This window comes from Lissotriton vulgaris, chromosome 3_1, assembly GCF_964263255.1.
Source record: "Lissotriton vulgaris chromosome 3_1, aLisVul1.2, whole genome shotgun sequence".
NCBI classification, from domain to species: Eukaryota; Metazoa; Chordata; class Amphibia; order Caudata; family Salamandridae; genus Lissotriton; species Lissotriton vulgaris.
In genome coordinates, this window is record NC_141689.1 from 882,049,485 (window position 1) to 882,070,225 (window position 20,741).

Below are 20,741 nucleotides of genomic sequence, written 5' to 3' on the forward strand. Positions count from 1 at the left end.
CTGTGACACTGTAATTTCAAAAAGAGGCTCACTGTGACTAGGACCTGTCTTGCTGGGGGAGCAAATGAAGGGTCCTGCCATGTCTACCTTTCAATACGCCTGTGACAAGTGAGGCTTTTCTGAAGTGCACCCCAAGTGACACATGAAAAACACCAGCAGACTTGTCAAGAAGGATATACCATTCAAGAGGTCTTGGCACTTTAATGTTAAAAAGGATCCTCCCAGCTTCTCTGCATATTCTGTCAAGTTCAGATGGTTCATCTCTGCCCAATTGTTGTCACCTTATTCTTTGTTTCTGGGAATTGTTGTCACCTTATTCTTTGTTTCTGGGAGCAAGTTTACACCTCATTTAAATACAAAATACTGACTAGTGGGAGAGCAAAAGGAAGATTTAGGGTTCCGGGACCTCAGGCAAGACGAAGGTAACTTTTAAAAGGCATCTTTTCGAAATATTTATTTCAAATCCGATCGAGTTCTCTAGTGAACTGGGCTTGTAACAAATATTTTTAAAAGTACAAAAATGTAATTTGTTGTAATTTCCTAGGTGGAGACAACATGTATTAAACTTAATATTGTATCGAATGCTTCCCTATGGAACAGTCAACCCTGCTACAGTGAAAATAGCTTTTAGGACTTTTTCAGAGTAATAACATGTTTAACATTAACCTATGGCATCTCCTACTTTTAAACCCAATGCACCCTGCCTTCTGGGCAATAAGGCATACTTAGGAGTGGCTCATTTGTATTCAAAAGGAAGATTTGGACCAGTCAAATGTGGTTGTTTTGGCAGGTCGAATTTGCAATTTAAAAATTGCACAGACTATAGTGCTAGGCCTGGAGACATCATTCTCAGTGCCAGTGCAGTCAGAGGCACAATGAGTGCTGCAGTCCATGGGTAGTATTTCATTTACAGGCCCTGGGTACACATGATACCTTATATTGAAGACTGGTAGGTGAATGAAATAAACCAATCAGGTAATCAGGTGTATTCCTCTTTTACCGTGTCGAAAGGAGGTTAGCAGTGGTAAAGTGCACTAAGTTCTATAGCTAATAAAAATACAATTCAGCAAAAAGGCAAAAAATAATCCAGGGTGACTCTACAGAAAGGGTAAATTCCCAACACTTTGGATTAGTTGTAATGTAAACATGGCATGTTTATATTGTGATTTTCTTATATCCTAGTCACCTTCTTTTGGTAACATTAATTGTAAAGTCCTTTTGAGATTTCTCATCTAGTAATAGAGATGAGATTCTTTCTACAAATTAGCAACCTGTGTTGCTGGTTCATTACCCATTTGTGAAGAGACTTCCCTTAATTAGCCAACAAAATCGCGGTCGTTTACTGATCCTTCTGTAGTGCTGTAAGTGTAGTCATCGAGTAATACGTTTGAATCCTGGAAAAATGACTCAGTATTTTCTCATTTGGTTTTTGCAAGAATGAATTGAATCAGATTAGGGATACTAAAATGTACAGCAGAATGAAATTGTTGCATTCTGATATATTGCTGATTTAATAGTAACTCCTCTACTTCACCTCCCTCTTTTTTCCCTTCTCACTTGTTAATGCATCCTCCTGCCTTTCTCTTATGAAAGTAGGCATTTAGGCTACTCGTTCGTTAATTTTAATAGCATTCAATAGATCTTGAGTGTAAACAAGGGTTGCAAGCATAGCCAACTAGTCATCTGGCTTGAACAAAGCGTGCTTGGTGTATCTGTGGGAGTATTGGAGTAATAGTCACAAAAGAAAAAGCAATTCATACATACCACTTTGTGAGTACAGAGACATTAACTACATCTTTCCCTTCAATTACAGTAGAAGACTGTGTGTTGATTTACATTTGAAACGTGTGTTGTGTTAAAATCTGGAGCCTGTAAGTGCAGGAATTCAATTCCTCAATTAAATACCAGAAATAAAAGGGCTAGCTTCAACTTTCAAGTGTTCTCTAGCAACACAATTATCCTGTTTTTTATTTTTTTAAATAATTTATAATGATATGACGTAAATTTGGGAGTCCAGTTCCAGTAAGTTAACTTACCCTTAAAAATCATAAAATATTTATCCATGTACAACTAAAGGTGGATGACCCAGTATCTGTTTCCTCTAACACACAAGTTTATATACAAAGGTGTCGAGTCTTTTTCTTGACTGTACATGGCCATGTATGCCAAGGAGAAATTCTGACTTGAAACTCGTAGACATTAAAATCAAGAAATGTCTTTACAGATAAATCCATTATATAAGCAGTTTTTGTACATAGCTTAAACACAGTAACTAGGAATGAGTTTAAAATAAGTTGGCTGGGGGCGTGGCCAAGATGGCGGAGTGAGGGGACGCTTTCTCCCGGAGCTCCCGACCCAGCCCGGGCCCTGAGCCTTCTGTATAGCTTGTTCTCCCCCCCCCCATCGGCGTAAAACCAAGTGGGGACGGTGCGGGAACAGTTTGGGCTTTGTCAGAGCCGAAATCCAGACCTTGGAGTGATCGTAATCCAGCCCGCGGCATTGAGTGACGCAGAGACCGGACGCGAAGAGAAATGGCGTCCTAGCCGAGGCTGACCAGAGCTCTTTCCCCGAAGCACGCAGAAGTCGGCGGCGGTGCAGCGGAAGACGGTGGGTGCCACACCTGGGTGCCGGGACAGGACCTGCAGCCCGGAGACTGGCTGCCGATCCCAACGGAACTTGAGGCCGCGGCTGCGGCCTAGCTGATCGGAGGACTGCGAGCCAGAAGAGCGGGGTCACTGGACGCATAGGCGGCAAAGGAGTCGCAGCGACATGGATAGGAACCGAGACCCTCAAGTTGCCGCGGAGGAGTCAGCTTCTGGCCGGCTGGTGACTGACCCTGTGCCGGGCGGAGAGACGCCCATAGCCGGAACCTTCACCGGAAGGGGAGCGATAGCTTGCTGGGGCACATAGAGACGCCATTTTGGCTTTCGGTGGTGGTGAAGAAACGGACGGCGGAACATGGTGCCCTTGAGAGTTCCGCCGTGGATGGTCGGCTTACTGTAACCAACTGTGGCAGTCGCCGAGGGACGAGCCAGGCCAGAGGAACCGGTTTGCGCAGGCCGTGGTCGACTCCCTACCCCTGGCTGTAGCGTGGCCGGGAGAGGATAGCTGCGCCCGGCCATTGCAGTCACCCCCTGGATGCGGGGGGTCCCGGAGGTGCATCCGGCGGCATAGGACAGAGTCATCCTAGCAAGACGAGGCGAGTGGGGCCGCTGCCCAGGTGTCCGGCCGACGCGGTGCCCGTACTTGGCAGGGCGGCCTTGAGTACAAGATGGCGAGTCAGAAAGGCAATAAACGGAACGACCGCACACTCCCCGAGATGCTTGGCAGGTCTCAGACCAGGGGTGAAAGGAGTCAACCGTCCCCGAACGTGAGTGGCTCCAATGCAACAGGCGGAGGCGAACCCCCGGTCACTCGGTCTTTTTTGGAGTCGCTTTTCGGCACACTGAGAGACGACTTTCAGACGCTGAAGCAGGAGGTGGCCGGGGAGGTCCGCGAGATCCGGAGAGAAGTCGACGGTCTTGGCGAGAGAGTGGTCATGGTGGAAAGTTCCACACAGAGACAAGACGAGGAGATCACGCAGCTACAACAGGAGGTGCTGCGTTTGAGGGACCAACAGATGGACCTCCAGGCCCACAACGAAGACCTGGAGAACCGCTCTCGGCGGAATAACATCAGGGTCCGGGGTGTGCCATCCACGGAGGAGGGGACGGATGTGGCGGAATACCTGAGGGAGCTCTTCAGGGACATATTGGGCGAAGCGGCAGACTTTCTGGTACGGATTGATAGGGCTCATCGAGTGGGGCCTCATAGACGCGCGTCAGCCCCGCCACCAGACATCCTGGCATTTCTCCCTGATTTTCCGCTGACAGAACGGATCATGGCGGAGGCTCGGAAAAAACCCTCGTTTACGTTTAGAGGACACCCAGTGGCCTTGTATCAAGACCTGTCTGTAATCACCCTCCAAAAACGGAAAGCGTTTAAAATCGCAACAGACTTCTTGAAACAGCATGAAACGCCTTTCTCCTGGGATCATTCTTTTCGACTTATTTTCCGTTGGAACTGTGTGCTACATCAACTGAGGTCCCTACAGGACACGTGCGAGGTGCTGGGGATCACTGCGGAGGAAGAGGCCTCCACCACACCTCGCAGGAGACGCACCACCGGGGATGGCTGGCACAGGGTCTCGAGGCGCAGAACATCAGCGTTATCCCAACGTCCGAGTTCGCCTACCATCAGGGCTGAAATGGCGAGTGCCATCCAGGAAGCCTCCAGAGACATAGTGGTGCACGACGGCGTCGCACTAACAGCGTAAGACTGCTCCGGGGGGAGAACGACTTTGCATTTCTGTTTTTGCCGGCTTAGAGCCATGAGCGGCTGGGGGGGGGGCGGCAGAGGGGGGAAGGGTGTGGCTGGACGTCCACTACGATAAGTTACCACAGACTTGTCTGGACAGGACATGGCTGGGACAATTTCTCTGAAGAAGTTAGGGGTTTGGGGGGTTGGGGGGGAAGGGAGGGAGGGGAGTTGGGGTGCCGAATGGGGGGTGGGAGTAGGGGGAGTTGGGGGACGAGGGGTTCGGGAGTTGGGTAGGGGAGGGGAGGGTACAGTCCGTTCAGTGTTCTTGAGCTTTCCACGATGGCCCGATGGGGAGTCACGGGCAGTTGAGGCCCACAGGCCCCCCAGATACACAGGATTCACTGCATGTTTCATTCTGTCTTGACTCTGGATGGCAACCCTTAAGGTAGTGACCCTTAATGTTAAGGGACTTAATAACCCTGTCAAAAGAAGAGCAGTTCTGTCCTTGCTAGAGAACACACAGGCTGACATTTGTCTTCTACAGGAGACTCGCTTGCGCGAGACTGCCATAGATTAAGATCCCGTACATTTCCCACGCAGTTCTTTTCCTCATCCAGCACCAAGACGGCGGGGGTGGCGATCTTAGTGTCGAACTCTTTTAGAGGGGAGGTCCTCCACAAGTTTGCGGAACAAAAGGGGAGACTATTAGCCCACAGATTCAAATTAGGGGCTCTGACATTTACCATTGGTTTGATTTACTGTCCGAATGAACATCAGGATAGCTTCTTTCAGTCGGCATTAGTGGATATAACAGCATCCCCGGACAGGCACATTATTTTGGGTGGGAATTTAAATATGGTGGTAGACTCAGCTATAGATAGATCGGTACAGCGCTCACCACAGACAGGGGAAATGTCACAAGCAGTTAAATCCCAACTGGTGGACCTGGATCTTCATGACCTTTGGCGCCACCTACACCCCACGGATCGAGATTACTCCTTTTACTCTCACGCACACAAAACCTACGCGAGGCTGGATCACCTCATAGTTACCGGCCCGGTCAGTGATTTAGCTACGACATCGGAGGTGGGGGTCTTATCTTTATCAGATCACGCACCGCTCTCGGGGAGCTTTTCTCTGCCGGCTGACCGGGCCCCCCGGGGGGTCGGGCGCCTCAGAGACGCTCTGTTACACAAGAAAACTGTCGTGCAAAAGGTTACGGAGGTGATCAGGGACTTCCAAACGCATAATGATAACGCAGATACCTCGGTGGTGACGCAGTGGGCCGCACTTAAAGCGGCGGTCAGAGGGGAATTTATCGCGATTTCCTCGGCGGAGAACAGGGAACGGAAGCAGAAGCGGGACGAGCTCACCCAAAAAGTTAGGGAATTGGAAGATGTGCACCGCCGTACGGGGGCCCCCAGGATTTGGAAACAGCTGAAGGCAGCGAGAAAGCTCCTGTCATCCCTGGACATGGACAGGGCAGAATACGCAGCACTTCGACTGAAACTCGCTTACTACACGGGGGAGACAGGTGTGGCCGCCTTTTGGCGAATAAACTCAGGGTGGCCAATGAACGTCATCGGGTGAAGGAGATTGCGACGGGGAATGACGGACTGGTCACGGGGGACGACCAGATAGCTGAGGCCTTCCGCCGATTTTATGCGGACCTATACACAGGGGAGAGTCTGCAGGAGCAGGAGTCGGAGGACTACCTGGACTCAGTCACACTCCCATCCCTAGAACCATCTCAAACGGAGTATCTCGAGAGGGAGATACAGGTCGAGGAAGTGATTGCTGCCATCTCCAGGCTTAAACATGGGAAGGCCCCTGGCCCGGATGGCTACACAGCGCTCTTCTATAGGACGTTCAGTGTCACGTTGGCCCCTATACTAGCTAAATTGTTTAACTTTTTCTCCGAGCCGGGGGCAATCCCTCCGGATGTCCTACAGTCCTCGATCTCGGTTATCCCTAAACCAGGGAAGGACCGGACCCAATGCAGCTCGTACCGCCCGATCTCCCTTCTGAACGTGGACTTGAAACTGTACACAGGTATTCTGGCGGCGCGCTTAGCGCTTCACTTACCGGGCCTGGTGGAGCCGGATCAGGCTGGCTTTGTCCCTGGGAGGCAGACGGTGGACAGCACCAAGAGGGTGGTGCATGTTCTGGAGAAGGCCTCCCGGATTCCTGGAGAGAGAATGCTCCTTTCGGTAGATGCTGAAAAGGCGTTTGACCGAGTGCACTGGCCCTATTTGGAACGGGTTATGATGAGGATGGGCATATGATAGCTTCTGTGAGTGGTTAAATCACTCACTAGATATGCTTATACCGGCCAGGTGGAGTAAGACTAGATCGAGTCCTTCTAGTCCTTGGTATGACGAATCCCTTAAAAAGCTTAAATCTTCCTGTAAAAAGGCGGAACGTGCATGGCGCAAAACTTATGATGCTGACCTCAAGTCGGCCTATAGGGCCTGCACCAGAGTGTACCATCGGGCCATATGCTCAGCTAGGGCTGCCTTCTACTCTCAGGAGATAAAGAACAGCACGAATCCTACCAAGGTTATCTTCAGGGTATGTAAGGACCTCACAAGCAAAAAGACTGACACTACTACTCTTGAAGCCTCCTTGGCACACTGTGAGGATTTGGCCTGGTTTTTTGTTGAAAAGGTGGATGCCATCTACAGGTCATTCTCTCAGCCCACCATCAGGGAGAACATTATTGCACCAATGGTCTCTAAACCACTGTTAATTATTCCCAGTCCTACTCTGGAGGAGTTCAAAGCCTTGACGACAAAAGTCAAATCCGGTTCACCGGATGACCCTATGAGACCCACTCAATTCCGGGAACTTGCCGAGTGCTGCTACCCTGCCATGCACAGTCTTATTGATCTGTCCTTTAACACTGGCAGTGTTCCCACTGCTTGGAAGCAGGCGACTATCATTCCTATTCTTAAAAAGCCTGCCCTTGACCCTACTAAATCAGAACACCATCGACCTATCTCCCTTCTCCCTTGGCTAGCCAAATCAGCAGAAGCGCATGCTAATCACATTCTATCATCTCATCTGCAGGAAGCCAATATACTGGACAACTCCCAGAATGGGTTCCGCACGGGCCACAGTACCGAGACTGCTCTCTTGGTTGTGGTGTAGCACATCAGGAAGATGCTGGACCAGGGTCAGACGGCGGCCCTGATCCTATTGGATCTCAGTGCCGCCTTCGACACGGTCTCCCACCAGATCCTTTTGCACCGTCTGGTGGAGGCAGGAGTTGGAGAGGTAGCACTTGAGTGGTTCCGATCCTTTCTCACGGATCGAACCTTCAAAGTATCTACACCGCCCTATGTCTCTGCCCCTCGCCCCATTCCTCAGGGTGTCCCGCAGGGATCGGCCCTTAGCCCTACCTTATTTAATTTGTATGTTCAGCCGCTGGCGGAGGTAGCCCACAGTTTTGGTCTCACCTTGGTGTCATACGCCGATGACACGCAGCTGGCGGTGGCACTCAATGGCGATTCCAACATGGATGCCCCCACCTTTCAGTCAGCTCTTAAAGCTGTGGCAGGCTGGATGGCGAATAATCGACTCCAACTCAATGCCTCTAAGATCGAGGTCATCATTTTTGGTAGGGAAAGTGGGCTATGGGGAGATCAATGGTGGCCATCTTAATTGGGCCCTGTTCCCACTCCCGTAGCTGAAGTTAGAAATCTCGGGGTATGGCTCGACGACAAACTCTCTTTCACCTCCCACACTAAACGTGTAGCTGGTACTTGTTTTGGTGCCCTGCAGTGCCTTCGACCTATCTTCAAGTTTTTTGATGCGGACACCAGACAGATCATAGTCCAAGCTCTGGTCCTTACCAGATTGGACTATGCCAGCTCTCTGTTTTTGGGCGTGAATCAGGCAGAACTAGTCCGCCTTCAGAGGGTCCAAAATGCAGCGGCCAGGATGCTGGTCGGCCTCCCGAAGTTCGTCTCTGCTCGTCGAACTATCCAAGATCTTCACTGGTTACCTGTAGGGCAAAGAATTAAGTTTAAAGCTCTCTGCTTAACTTTTAAAATTCTTAAGTCAGCCTCCCCTCCTATCCTCTCGCAGACTATCCTTCCCTATGCCCCTTCCAGAGCTCTTCGATCCTCAGGATTAAATCTTGCCATCGTGCCACGCTTTAAAAGAGCTAGAATGGGTGGACGTTCTTTTTCAGTGCTGGCGGCAGCTCTCTGGAACTCTTTGCCTGCCCCTCTCCGCTCCATCCCCGACCTGCTCCCTTTTAGGAAGGCATTAAAAACCTTCCTATTTTCTACAGTTTAGTCCCATTCCTTTTTAGGTTATCTCTGTTGTGTTGTGTTACACCATCTCCTAAAGCGCCGGGACGCCGCTTGGCTGCGGCATCTGCGCTATATAAAATAAAATAACATAACAAAAAATAACATAACATAGGTGAGAAATATCGCACCTTGGTTTTTAACTGTTACCAGTTCCCGTCGGCGGTGGTGCGGGTGAATGGCTGCAGCTCTCAGAGGTTTGGCATCGAACGCGGCACCAGACATGGCTGCCCCCTGTCCCCACTCCTTTTCGCTATATATATGGAGCCACTCGCTCAGAGGCTCCGGCAGAATCCGGACGCCACTGGAGTGAAGATGGGGGGATATGTTCATACGGTCAGCCTCTATGCGGACAACGTGATTCTGACCTTGGAGGAGCCCAGGCGTGCACTACCTGCGTGTATCAGCGAATTGGCGGCTTTCTCACAGGTGGCTGGATCCAAAATGAATATGGGCAAATCGACAGCACTGGACATCTCCCTGACTCCTGCAACACGGCGGGAGTTGCAGGGCCTATTCCCCATGCATTGGTCGGCTCACCAGGTCCAGTACTTGTGTATCCTGTTGGCACCTACGTTGCAGGCTATGGTGACAGCCAATTATACGGCTTTGACTGGAAAGATTAAAGAGGAACTGGGGAGGTGGAGCAAAGGTTTGATATCGTGGCTCGGAAGAGTGGCAGCGGTTAAAATGACGGTTCTCCCTCAGATACTTTATCTATTTCGGGCCCTGCCACTGCACCCGCTTAAGGGCTGGTTTCAGCAGACACAATCGATCCTATCCCGTTTTATTTGGCAAGGCCGCAAGCCACGGATGAGGAGAGTTCTCTCCACGTTGGCACCGGAATCTGGGGGGCTGGGAGTCCCTGACTTACGCAAGTATTTTCAAGCGGCGCATCTTCGATATCTGGTTGAATGGAGCCGATGGGAGTCGGACAAGCATTGGCTATTTCAAGATCAGGCGGTAGCGGGCCGCCCTTTACAAGAGGTGCCTTTTTTGCGTAAGGCTCACCGCCCTCCGAATCTCTAAGCGTCTTTTGTAACGCGGGTCCCGCTGAGGGTGTGCGACACTACTAGCACTGCACATGAGCTTACCACGTTCCCCTCCCCGTTTACACCTATTGCAGACAACCCGGATTTCACACCAGGGGTTGCCCAGAGGGCTTTCGCACACTGGCGGGCTGCTGGTTGTAGGTCACTTTTCCATGTATACAGGCCAGACGGAGTTCTGCCTTTCCAGACGCTTAAGGAAGAGTATGGTTTAGCTGAGACAGATAGGATGCGCTACTAGCAGGTGCGACACTGGGCCTTGCAACCACAGGTGCGTGAGCTGGCAGATAGTAAACTATTGCCGTATGAGAGGTGGCTAGTGACGCGGTCTTCGGACGCTAAGCTCATCACAGATCTTTATAAACTATTACGGCCTCCCCCCTCACACTTTCATAATCCAGGTAGGGAACGCTGGAACAGAGAGCTCGGAAGAACGTTGAGCCATAAGGAGTGGGATCAGATTTCATACCGCGCACGACACTGCATACCATGTAGGGCTTACTGAAACTTTCACTAAGGTGTCTACGTACTGGTACTACACCCCGGAGCGGTTACACGAGATGGATAGACATATCGATAATACTTGCTGGCGAGAATGTGGGCATCTGGGCACACTGACACATGTCCTATTGGAGTGCCCGGTGTTGAGCCTTTATTGGAAGGAGGTGCTAGATGAGATTGACACTCGATTTGAGATAGAGTTGCCCCGCTTTCCAGCATATGTCCTGTTGGGCTTGCCCAACGGGCTGATGTATCCATTGAAATCTCGTAGGGGCAGACAAATTGCAATAGCACTGGGCTCCGCCGTTCAGAACATTCTAATACATTGGCGGACCACCACTGTTCCATCTATCACGGGCTGGTTACATAGGCTGTGGCATGTCCTGGGCATGGAAAAATTATCACTGATGATGGCTGGGGAGGTAGAGCAATTTGTGGAATTGTGGCAGCCCTTCCATGCATTACTGGCCACCGAATTTAGGGAGCTGACCTGTCCGAGGTACTTGAGGCTCTTGAGATTGACTCCACCGCTAGACTTCACTGCTCAATAATCACGGGTTAGATAGAGGTTGGAGATAGTGGGGGGGGCTGAGCTCAGTAGGTTTAGCTAAGACAGGACACTGGATGGGGGTACTGGGAGGGGGGTGGGAAACAAGAAGGGGGTGGGGGGAGTTGGGGGGAACTGTTTCTTTAAAAGGGGAAGGGCACGGACACTTTATTTCTACCTCAGGGTGTTATCTAATGTAATGTTGATGGACGAGGAGCCCATGCATCCTCTACTGCACTTGCGGGATACGTAGCATTTTCTTGAAGATGGGCTCCCGGGATTGCAGCACAATGTCATTGCTTGAATGTCTTTCTTTTTGTTCTGTGTACCCTTTCAATAAAATACTTTAAACATAAAATAAGTTGGCTACAAAACCATTTCTCAATGAGTCGGTTCTGAAGGGACTCCAATGTGTTTGCTACCTCCATGGTGTGCCAAGCAAACTCGATTCTCCAAGTGGTTGTTGGGAGGGTCACCCTGAAGAAAACTTTGAAGACACTGTGATAAAATGGTCTATTTTTTTTAGCAAAATTATCCTAAAACGTGTTTAATAATAAGTATTTCACATAATCTAGAAATCAGGATGCTGCTCCACTCATGTGCATATGTGAAGGTCTAGTGCCAGCTCATGGTCATTTGTTAAGATCAATATGATGAAACTTCTGAGAATGAAGCAATTGAAGTTTTTTTATGGCTTCTTCTTTGGGAACCATGTTGCAGTTGTTGGTAAGGTTGACCAAATTGTAACAGAAATTAACAGAGGAACTTGGAAGGGCATTCATCACATCTTGTGCTGTGTCTTTATTGCAGTAGACAGCACATGATAAACCATGCTTATTTAAGGTGCTTTTTTATTTTCTCTTTTGAAGATCGCTTTTAACGGATTGCACTACTGTGTTTTTCTAAATAGTCTTATGATAGTGTTGAGACGTATCTAATTACATTTTGATCTGTTTTATTGTTTTAGCTTGCGCTTATTAGTTTTACTTGTACTTGTTTAAAATATTACATAATTCTGACCCCTCTTTCCAATATGTCTTAGGTTCTAATATATCACTTAAAGTGGATCTTTTAATTCTTTGGTCACATCAAAAATATATTTTCTTTATCAATAAGTATTCTTTTAAAAGCACCACTAGTTCTTTGATGAGTTGCTCATTTAACAACAACTTCTGCTTCTACTTGCAGTGTCAATTCATTGTGTCCCCAGACCATGACTATTTTCTTCTGTTTTAAATTAATTGGTTTCCATAAAATAGAGGGAGAGAGCCAATGGCTTGTTGCTTTTAAGTTTACCACTTACCTGAGAAGAATAACCTGGGCTTAGTGGGCATTCGGCATCAGTGAGGTGTTCACTCGTTTTATTTGGTTTTAGATGTTTATAAGGACTCCACAACAGCAAAGTGCTCTTCACAATGTCAAGCTCTGAGCAGATTTTATTCCAAAAGAAAAACAGCAATCAGTCTCTTTGATACAGAGCTTTAGCAGTGCACTCAGTGAGCTGGATTAGTGTGAGGCCGTGGTTGCATCCTGGCTCAAAGGTCCTGGATGCAGAGCTTTATCATTGATCCTGTGGTCTTGGAACAGTGTGAGATTATAGATGTTCTTCCTGGCACATGGTTACATCCATACATGCTATAAGTATTGTCTCTGCATCCACTGGAGCTGTACAAATGAATTCAGTCTAGGATAACAGCCCCTACAACCTTTAGGGCCTCATTTATGAAATGTATTTCATCGCTGGTTGAAAACAGTGATGCAATGCTTTTCATTGCACCCTCCTTGTTACACCTTGGATGCTCAGTATTTATAGTACGGCGCTCCACGTCGCAAGGATTGACCAGATAATTCCAATGATTAGAGGGAGCGGTCCATACTTCTTGAAAATATCACAGGGTCAAAGAGTGTTGATTCCCAATTTTATTATTCATGTTTCATTCACCAACTGACGAGAGATTCTTCAGTTAATTTCAACAAAAACGGATTCCAATTTTTACTCAAAACATCAGACAGCCAAAGCGTTTCGTCCAGTGAAGGACACCATCAGGGCTTTCAAAAAAATCATTTTGACAGATATATCTCTCTAGTCCCAGTTAATAATAGTTTTTTGATCATGATTCGATATCTCTTTAGTAAGTAAAATCCAAATTAGGACCTCAACTTCCCTTTATGTTCTTCACGTCTTCTACTGAAGTCTCATTTAGCTATCCATAATTCCCTTCAGCGTTTCATCCAATGACCACTTTCTATATTTCCTATTCAGGTCTCGTTTATCCTCTTGCTTGCAGTTCCTTAATTCAACACCAAAAAATACGAAATAAGGGAAGTCTCAGTCAGCGGCGACGGGCATATCTTCAGTCCTCCGTCGGACTGATTTTTTTGAAAGCCCTGATGATGTCCTTCACTGGACGAAACGCGTCGGCTGTCTGATGTTTTAAGTAAAAATTGGGATCCGTTTTTGTTGAAATTAACTGAAGAATCTGTCGTCAGTTGGTGAATGAAACATGAATAATAAAATTGGGAATCAACACTCTATGACCCTGTGATATTTTCAAGAAGTATGGACCGCTCCCTCTAATCATTGGAATTGTATTGGACATTTTTGGGTCTTAGGACGGTGGATCCTTTTGGGGTTTTGAGCGGACGCAGAATCAAAATAGATAATTGTGTTATTTCTATTTGCAAATTTGGGTTATTTTCTGTGCTACAGTGTGTGGTGCCCTCACCATTGCTGCTTTTGAGTACAGGATTGACCAGATAAGTCAGGAATTCTGACGTATCTGGAGGCGCAGTAATGACGCATTTCTGGAGTGTGTCACATAACAGATGCAACTCCTGCAATGTGACATTCCACATGGGTGGGTCCCATGTAAATGGCCTGCATCAGTCCATACGCCTGGATTTGACGCAGGGAACTCGTAGAAGTGACGCAGTGAAATCTCATAGATTTCACTGCGCCACTTCTACGAGCCTTTATTTACGGGGAAACGCCCACCTTGCATACATTATACCTGTTGCAAGTATAATGTGGCTCAGGAGATTACAAAGTGACGCATCTGCCTAGATGCGTTTATTTATAAATATTGCGCAGTGTGGTGCATTTATTACGCCGCCGCACCATCACAAAAAGTGATGCAACTGCAGTGTGAGCCCTTCATAAATAAGCCCATTAATTTCTATAATGCAACAATGTTTATGTGCTGGATCTCTGTGGTTAATATTTACATTGGATCAGACTTCCACACCTATCACTGGAGTGCTTTACAGAATGGCGGTTATGAAATCACATTGGAATTCATGCCACAAGAACTAGATCGCAATCCTTACATTATATGCAGAGCATGTTCATTCATTTCGAACAAACTGCTGTAATGCATTACGCAGGCATACACTTTGCATTGTTGTTGGCCCATTACGAGCCACTTAACTGACCAGCTTTCTATTGACTACAGTTCACGTCCATATTAACAGCTAATAGAATAGCTATACTCCTGTTAATGGAACAGGTTTAAAATGTTGTAAACTGCATACTCTACAAGTCTAAGGACAGTTACAGACAGTAAACATGATATTAACATGTAAACTAATGTGATGTAAGGGACAAATTGTAGTTTTTTCTGCTTAATAGTTATTTTTTATTATTCATGGTACTTCTAAATAAACCTTATTGCAAGATTCCAATTTTCATTCTATATGCATTTGTCAGTACATATTTTGATTATTTATCTTTTATTATGGCTTATTTGCAATATTGTTACTTCTTTGTAATAGAGCATATATAGTAAGTGTGTGCAATTTAATTATTTTAGGTAGACAGTTCTAAACCAGTTGGGGAGAAATCTTCATCACAATTGCGGCCGCATAGTTCCAGACATCACTCTAGGTCTAGAAGCAACTCATTTGAAGGACCAGTAAAGAGAGGTATGTTGCACTTTGAATTAATACCTTGATTTGAACTGAATTATTGTGCGTTTCTTTTTGTTACTTATAAAAAATAATTCAGAAAATCAGTGTATGTGGGATTCAAACATTGCTAAAATGTGTTGTGAGTACAAAACACATTATGTGGTCGACTGTCATCTACTAGGCTTAGTGTGAATCCTCTTAAATTATATGAGGTTAAACAGTTTGAGATCAGCACATCCTTAGATGGATGTGAAAGAAACCTTATCGGAAGTTCAATCTACAGTCTTCCATAGTAGGCAAGGTAGCAGCATCAATATAACAAAAAATTGAGTATCACCATAAGAATCAGGAGAAGATTCTGAATGGGATATATTTTAGAACCAAAGGGGTATTACCCTTTGTTTAAAAACCCCTCACTCACCACCCTGGTTGGTGACATGCTTCATCTTCGGGGTCCACCCTGATGACCGAGTGTCACCAGGGTGTGCTGCGACACCTGAACTTCAGTGGAGCTGGTGTTTTTGAGTGATTGGTGCAAAAAAATCTTTATTGAAAAAACTTTATTCGCAAGCAACTGGACAATATTAAAAATAGTGAAAAGATACTGTGGGTGATTATGACCATGAGTAACTATGTGATTGGTCTACATGTTTCAACCTATGAAAGGTCAATCCCAGGTTTTCATCAGGACCAGAAAAAGGAAAATGGATGGTGTACACACACTAACGTGTACCCAATCCTAGATTCCTAAAACCTAATTGCAAATATCCGCAATAGGCACTAGCTCAAACCTAAAATAGGCGAGAAGAAAAGGAAAAAGAAAGACTCCTACTGCAGGTCTCTCAAGCTTCGGGGGGCAGTGGGTGGATTAAATCAGCTAGGAAACGTACTAGTTTCGCCGATTTTAGCAAGGTAGGAAACCTACGTGTCTCACTGGGAACCCCGCTCAAGGTAGCAGCATCAGCACTACTGGTAGTCGCAGACAGACACTGGCAGGTAAGGGGTCAAAAACATAATACATTTTCTTTATGCTATAGGAAAGCTCATATAACACTATTTCAAGTCGATTCCACAAACTAAAGGATTCTTGAATGTATGCTCGCAAAATTATTCGGTGGTATGGGTCATGTGAAAGACTTGGTCTAGGAGAATTGTTAGGGGCGCATGGATCAGAAAATCATGTAAAGAAATGTAAAAAAAGTTCTAAAACAAGATACTAATGCTAAAAAAGTGATGCTAATTGGCTAAGTGAAACAGTATGAAAATAGGCTTATCTGTTTCAGTGTATATCCTTGAAAGCAATTGTTAGCGGTTAAGTTTATGAAACAAAAGTTATCCTACCGAACACTAATACAAGGAAGAGAATTCACTCAGTGACTGCAGGCTTATTCAGCAAGACCTCAGCCAAAATGAGGCCTACTCGAAAGTGCAGACAATTGGATAGGGCTTGAAGGTTTGTTTCAGTCAAGAAAGTAACTGAGGACTTAATTTTTCTTATGAAGAGAGAAAGGAACATGTCTGTTCAAGATCCCCTAAATTCCACTTAAATGTATGTTCACATGCACAGAAAGAGCTTCTAAAGAAGGCATTGGAAAAAAACGAGAGGATCCTGTGTGGTAATGGCGAAAGAGTATTGCTGAGGATGCTGTCTGGTGCAGAGTAAGCGAAGTTGAAATCCATAAGTTATCGAAAGTCATCCCAATACTAATTTGGATATTTTCTTGATAATTAAATTTTTGAAACATATCACAAAACTAAAATTACTTACAGTTTTCCATTTTTTTGTCTTTCCAGCATTATCATTTGAGAGTCTTGAAAACTCAAACGAATCAAGAAAGGTACAGTATATCTTTTCAAAATGCTGCTTTTCTTTGATATACAGTCACTTTGTTACATATCTGAACACCTATTAAATCCCCTGCAAACGTGCTTTAATGAAAACCTGCTTTCGTGCATAATAACCTGTTGTACATCCTTAGATGTCAGGGTGGGCCATTTCCCAAAACAAGCGAAATTCGTGGGTTTTTTCAACCGTGGAGTGCAATTGGCAATTAATGGTGATCCGTTGCTCCGTGTTAAGATAAAGATAAAAGGCAAATACAAAGGCTAGAGCCGAAAGCAGTTCTTTTTAAAAGCACTGTGAGGGGCTGAGCGTTTCGAAGCAACTTCCCCAGCATGGACCTCTGCGTTCCAACCCTACCAGCAAGGTCCTTCTGGAGCCCTGGCAAGCAAACACCAACCATAGGCTTCCCTGCTGGGAAAGTTGCTTTGGAGACACTGTCATAGGCCGGGCAGTGTAATCAACTCATCATCAAATTTCTTAATTCAGTCAAAATTGACCATAAAAGAAACAATGATACATACAAATAAATAATACCTAACGGAAATTTTAGTTAAAATTGATTAAAATATTTACAGTCAAGAGAAAAAATAATTAATTGGTGGATACAATTTTAATAGCCCAGCATAAATATGTTTTGTACAAAAAGAACAAATAATGCAATCGATAAACGGACGAAAATTCGCCAATGAAAAACATTTCATAGTGCATTTCTCCTTATGATTACATTTTGAATGAATTTAGCTGCAGCCAAACAAATATAAATTCAGGGTGATTGGGTGAAGACCATAGCTTGTCTGCATTGTCTAGAATTGGCATGCATAAGAAGTGATTTCAAGTAGAGTTTCCTAGCCATCAGGTGTACAATATTCAACCTCAGTCCAGTGAGTAAATATCTGTGGTGGCTAATAAGATATGGCCCCATACTGCGGGGGAGGGGGGTATATTTAGTCTGTAATTTAGTAGTGCGTGCTTTAAGAATTACATCTGTTCTCTAGCATTGTTGCACACGGTTAAAAAATACAAGCCTACAATACGTGTTTGCAAGAAGGAGACAGATCCCTTGAGTTACTCAACAGTTCTGAAATATGTATACAATAGTTTACATTCCTTATATGGGCTAGCCATGGAATTTTCATTTCATAACCCATTTAATGTTGTACCTGTGCCTTTGTTATGGAAATTGCCCCCGAGGCCTAACAAGCGTGTGAGCATTCTTTGTACACCCTGAGGCACTTTGGTATTACAGGAGGGGCAGCAGACGCTTACAATACTGATAGCGCTGACGCACATGCAGCGTCAGCGCTATCTTCCAGAGGGCATTTTTCATTTACATGAGGGACATAGCCCCAGTCAAATGATGGAATAATTTTGCCTCTGTGCCTGCACAGTACGTATTACAGGCCCTTAAGAGATGCACTGAGGGTGCACCACAAAAAGGTGGCACACTATTATTGCGTCCTGTAAAGGCATCACCCTCGAGGAGTTGTAGCGAGTCCAATGGACTCCCTCAAAATTCTACGGCAGCCGGGTGAAGTCACTCACTACTCCTGCCTATGAAGGCATCTCTCTTCCCTCAGTGGTGGCTGCTCTATCCTTAAAGCAGTGGGGCAACCCTAAGACCGGGGTGGGGGGGCAGAGGTGAGGGGGATTAATAAAATTAAAAGCACTTACCTGCTGTTGCTGTCTCCGCCTCATGACTCCTCTTCTGACACTGGACGCGCTGCACAGCTCCCAGGGACCAATCGCAGTGCTGCTCTCCTGCTGGTAATACCAGCCTGAGAGCAGTGACTTAATTGGCCTGAGCAGGGTGAACTAACGCTCACTCACTCTCTGGGAGTCTGTGCCTTTTCTCCACCAGGCTGTGCAAGACAGCTGGGTGGAGAAATGTAAGTGTGCATGTCATTTTGGCCGGCCAGCAAAACTGACATGCACACTTACAGTGCACAACTCTCCTCCACCCTGCAGCTCAGTAGTGACACTCCTCAGGATACCCCGCCCCTGCCCTAAGGCTGGCAATTGGCTCAACAAGAAAAATAAAATGATAATAAGCTGGTTTTCTTATCATTTTAGTTTTCAGTGGGGCGACGCTCCTCCGCCATAACGTAGAAGCTGCCCCTGTGTTCCCTCTTGAAAGTGTGGCCTACACGAGGAAACATAGATAAGTTGCTCTGCATATTACTGAGCCAGGGCAGTGCAATAGGGTATACTGTCTCTGTTTGTGCTCAGCGCACCTGTTTAACCCCTTCGCTGCGGCAGCAATTCCGCCGCAGCTCTAGGGGGGCCGAGCGGTGCTCGCATGCTCATGGCGGAGCCGCTCCGTCACGAGCCGCGGTTGACCTGTGCTCATGACGGAGCGGTTCCGTCATGGCCCCGCCGGCTCAATGGAACGTCCAGCGCAGGCGCGGAATTCGCGCCGCGCGGGCCATGACTGAACAGCTCCGTCATGAGCACAGCTCAACCGAGGCTCATGACGGAGCGGCTCCGTCATGAGCATGGAAGCAGTTAAAGAAACGCTGTGGTACAAACAGGAAAAATGCACCCTATTTGTAATACGACCGCAAAAGCGGTTAAAACTGGTCTGCTGCTTTTTCCAAAAAGTTAGCCATTAAAGGAGTAGGCATGGTTTAATGTAGCCAAAACTATAATCCAACCCTATTTCTGCATTACCCAGGTAAATATAACTAACTCATTTTATTAGCATTAAGTTAATTGCATTGGCTGGGTCCTGACAGTGGTGGACGGCATAAGATTTCCTCATTCCATGCATCCTTTACTGCACGGAACAAGCAATTCTTGTTTGGCAGGCCAATTCACCTGTATTCCGCCTTTTTTCTAACCAGGGCAGGTGGAAATATTTTAGGTGCACGTTAACTGTATCATAACTTCATTTTTCAGACCTACCATTAATTCAGTGTCCACTTACCATTCGAACAATCTTCCATTTTATCAGTTCACCTTGTTCTTAGGGGTGCAATAGTGCATGCCAGTTAACAACCGTTGACTGCACAGTCCCCATCACGGCTCGACAGGAAGCAGAAACCCTTCCTGGCAATACCACCCGACCGGCCTCAGGGTGGGGGAATGGTATACTGAGATGTGTTGGTCCGTGGGGGTGGAGTGGGGAGGGGGGTTGCTAGTGTCAAGCACTACTGCCGCTTATGTTACAGAGAGCCGATATTGGCGCAATGCGGGTCAAAAAATCGCCTCCACCCTTCTGGCCCACTGGGAAAACACCTGGTGCCAGCTATGGCCAGTCAGGCCCTGTGCCCCTTGTGCTTTTTGTTTGCCCAACAGGCGGTACTGAGCTGCCTCGCTTGCATGCTTTATGACAGACCCCAATCTAGAGCCAGATATCACCTGGCCCCCCTCCCCGCAAAATCAAACACAAGATAAACAAAAATGTCACAAATTCACATTACCACCTAAATCAGCAAAAAGTCCAAGTAGGTTACTCTGCTGCTACTTTGCTTCCTAATATCTGCTTTTAAAATAGTTCGATTGATTTTGAATGTAGGGTACACAATAAAGTTGGTCAATACACTCTATCGTGTCCACCTTTTAATTATTTGCCAGAACAGAAGGCAATTACCAATGGTCAGTACCCGACAGCACATGGGCAGTAAGGGTTTTAGCATCCTCTCCCTGACTTCACTTGCGACCACAAGGTACAGTTCCACGGCTCCCACCTGCTTCATACCTCAATCTGACACAATTACTGAGCAAATGCTGGCAAATAAAACTAGTTGAGGCCATCATTTTTAAGTTTTCAATTTTCAGATGTAAAAAACACATTAGTGCACAAAGGCATAGAGATAATTATTTTATAAATTATATATTTTTATAAATTAAAAATGTATAAATCAAAGATCATTGTCCTGAGAAGTCACACTCATGAGCCACAATGCTCCTTCATGCTGACCAAAAGAATATGTTACTTCTAAAACGCCAATACAACTAGAAAATATGCTTCTAAAAGCAGTTTCTGCTCCAGCCGTCCCCTGGTTGTCCCTTATAGAATGTTACCTGGCTTTAGGCTATATAGTTACATAGTACAAGGAGAAGGGCATTTGTTTTTCTGTCTGGTTTAATCCAGACACCCCTTGTGAACAATACACCGATGCAGGCCCAAAAGCCGGCCCTTGAATTAAAGGGTTTGTAACTTTTCTGTCAATCGCACATATATTTTGTCATAAAAGAACATCACAACAAAAACAATAACATCCCAACACTAAAGCATAGCCTGAGGCTGCTTTACATTCCGAATTATTGGTTCATGTTTT

General features: G+C 46.1%; 1 protein-coding gene across 2 annotated transcripts in view; it reads left to right on the plus strand.

The window, feature by feature from the left end:
• The window catches only part of SPATA6L (spermatogenesis associated 6 like), a 529,514-nt gene that overhangs the window by 415,679 nt on the left and 93,094 nt on the right, over positions 1–20,741 (plus strand). For both annotated transcript variants that reach the window (XM_086961205.1, XM_086961204.1), the window contains 2 exons: positions 14,522–14,633; positions 16,413–16,456. In XM_086961205.1, the coding sequence (XP_086817331.1) occupies positions 14,522–14,633; positions 16,413–16,456 (156 nt within the window). The remainder of the gene's footprint in view (positions 1–14,521; positions 14,634–16,412; positions 16,457–20,741) is intronic.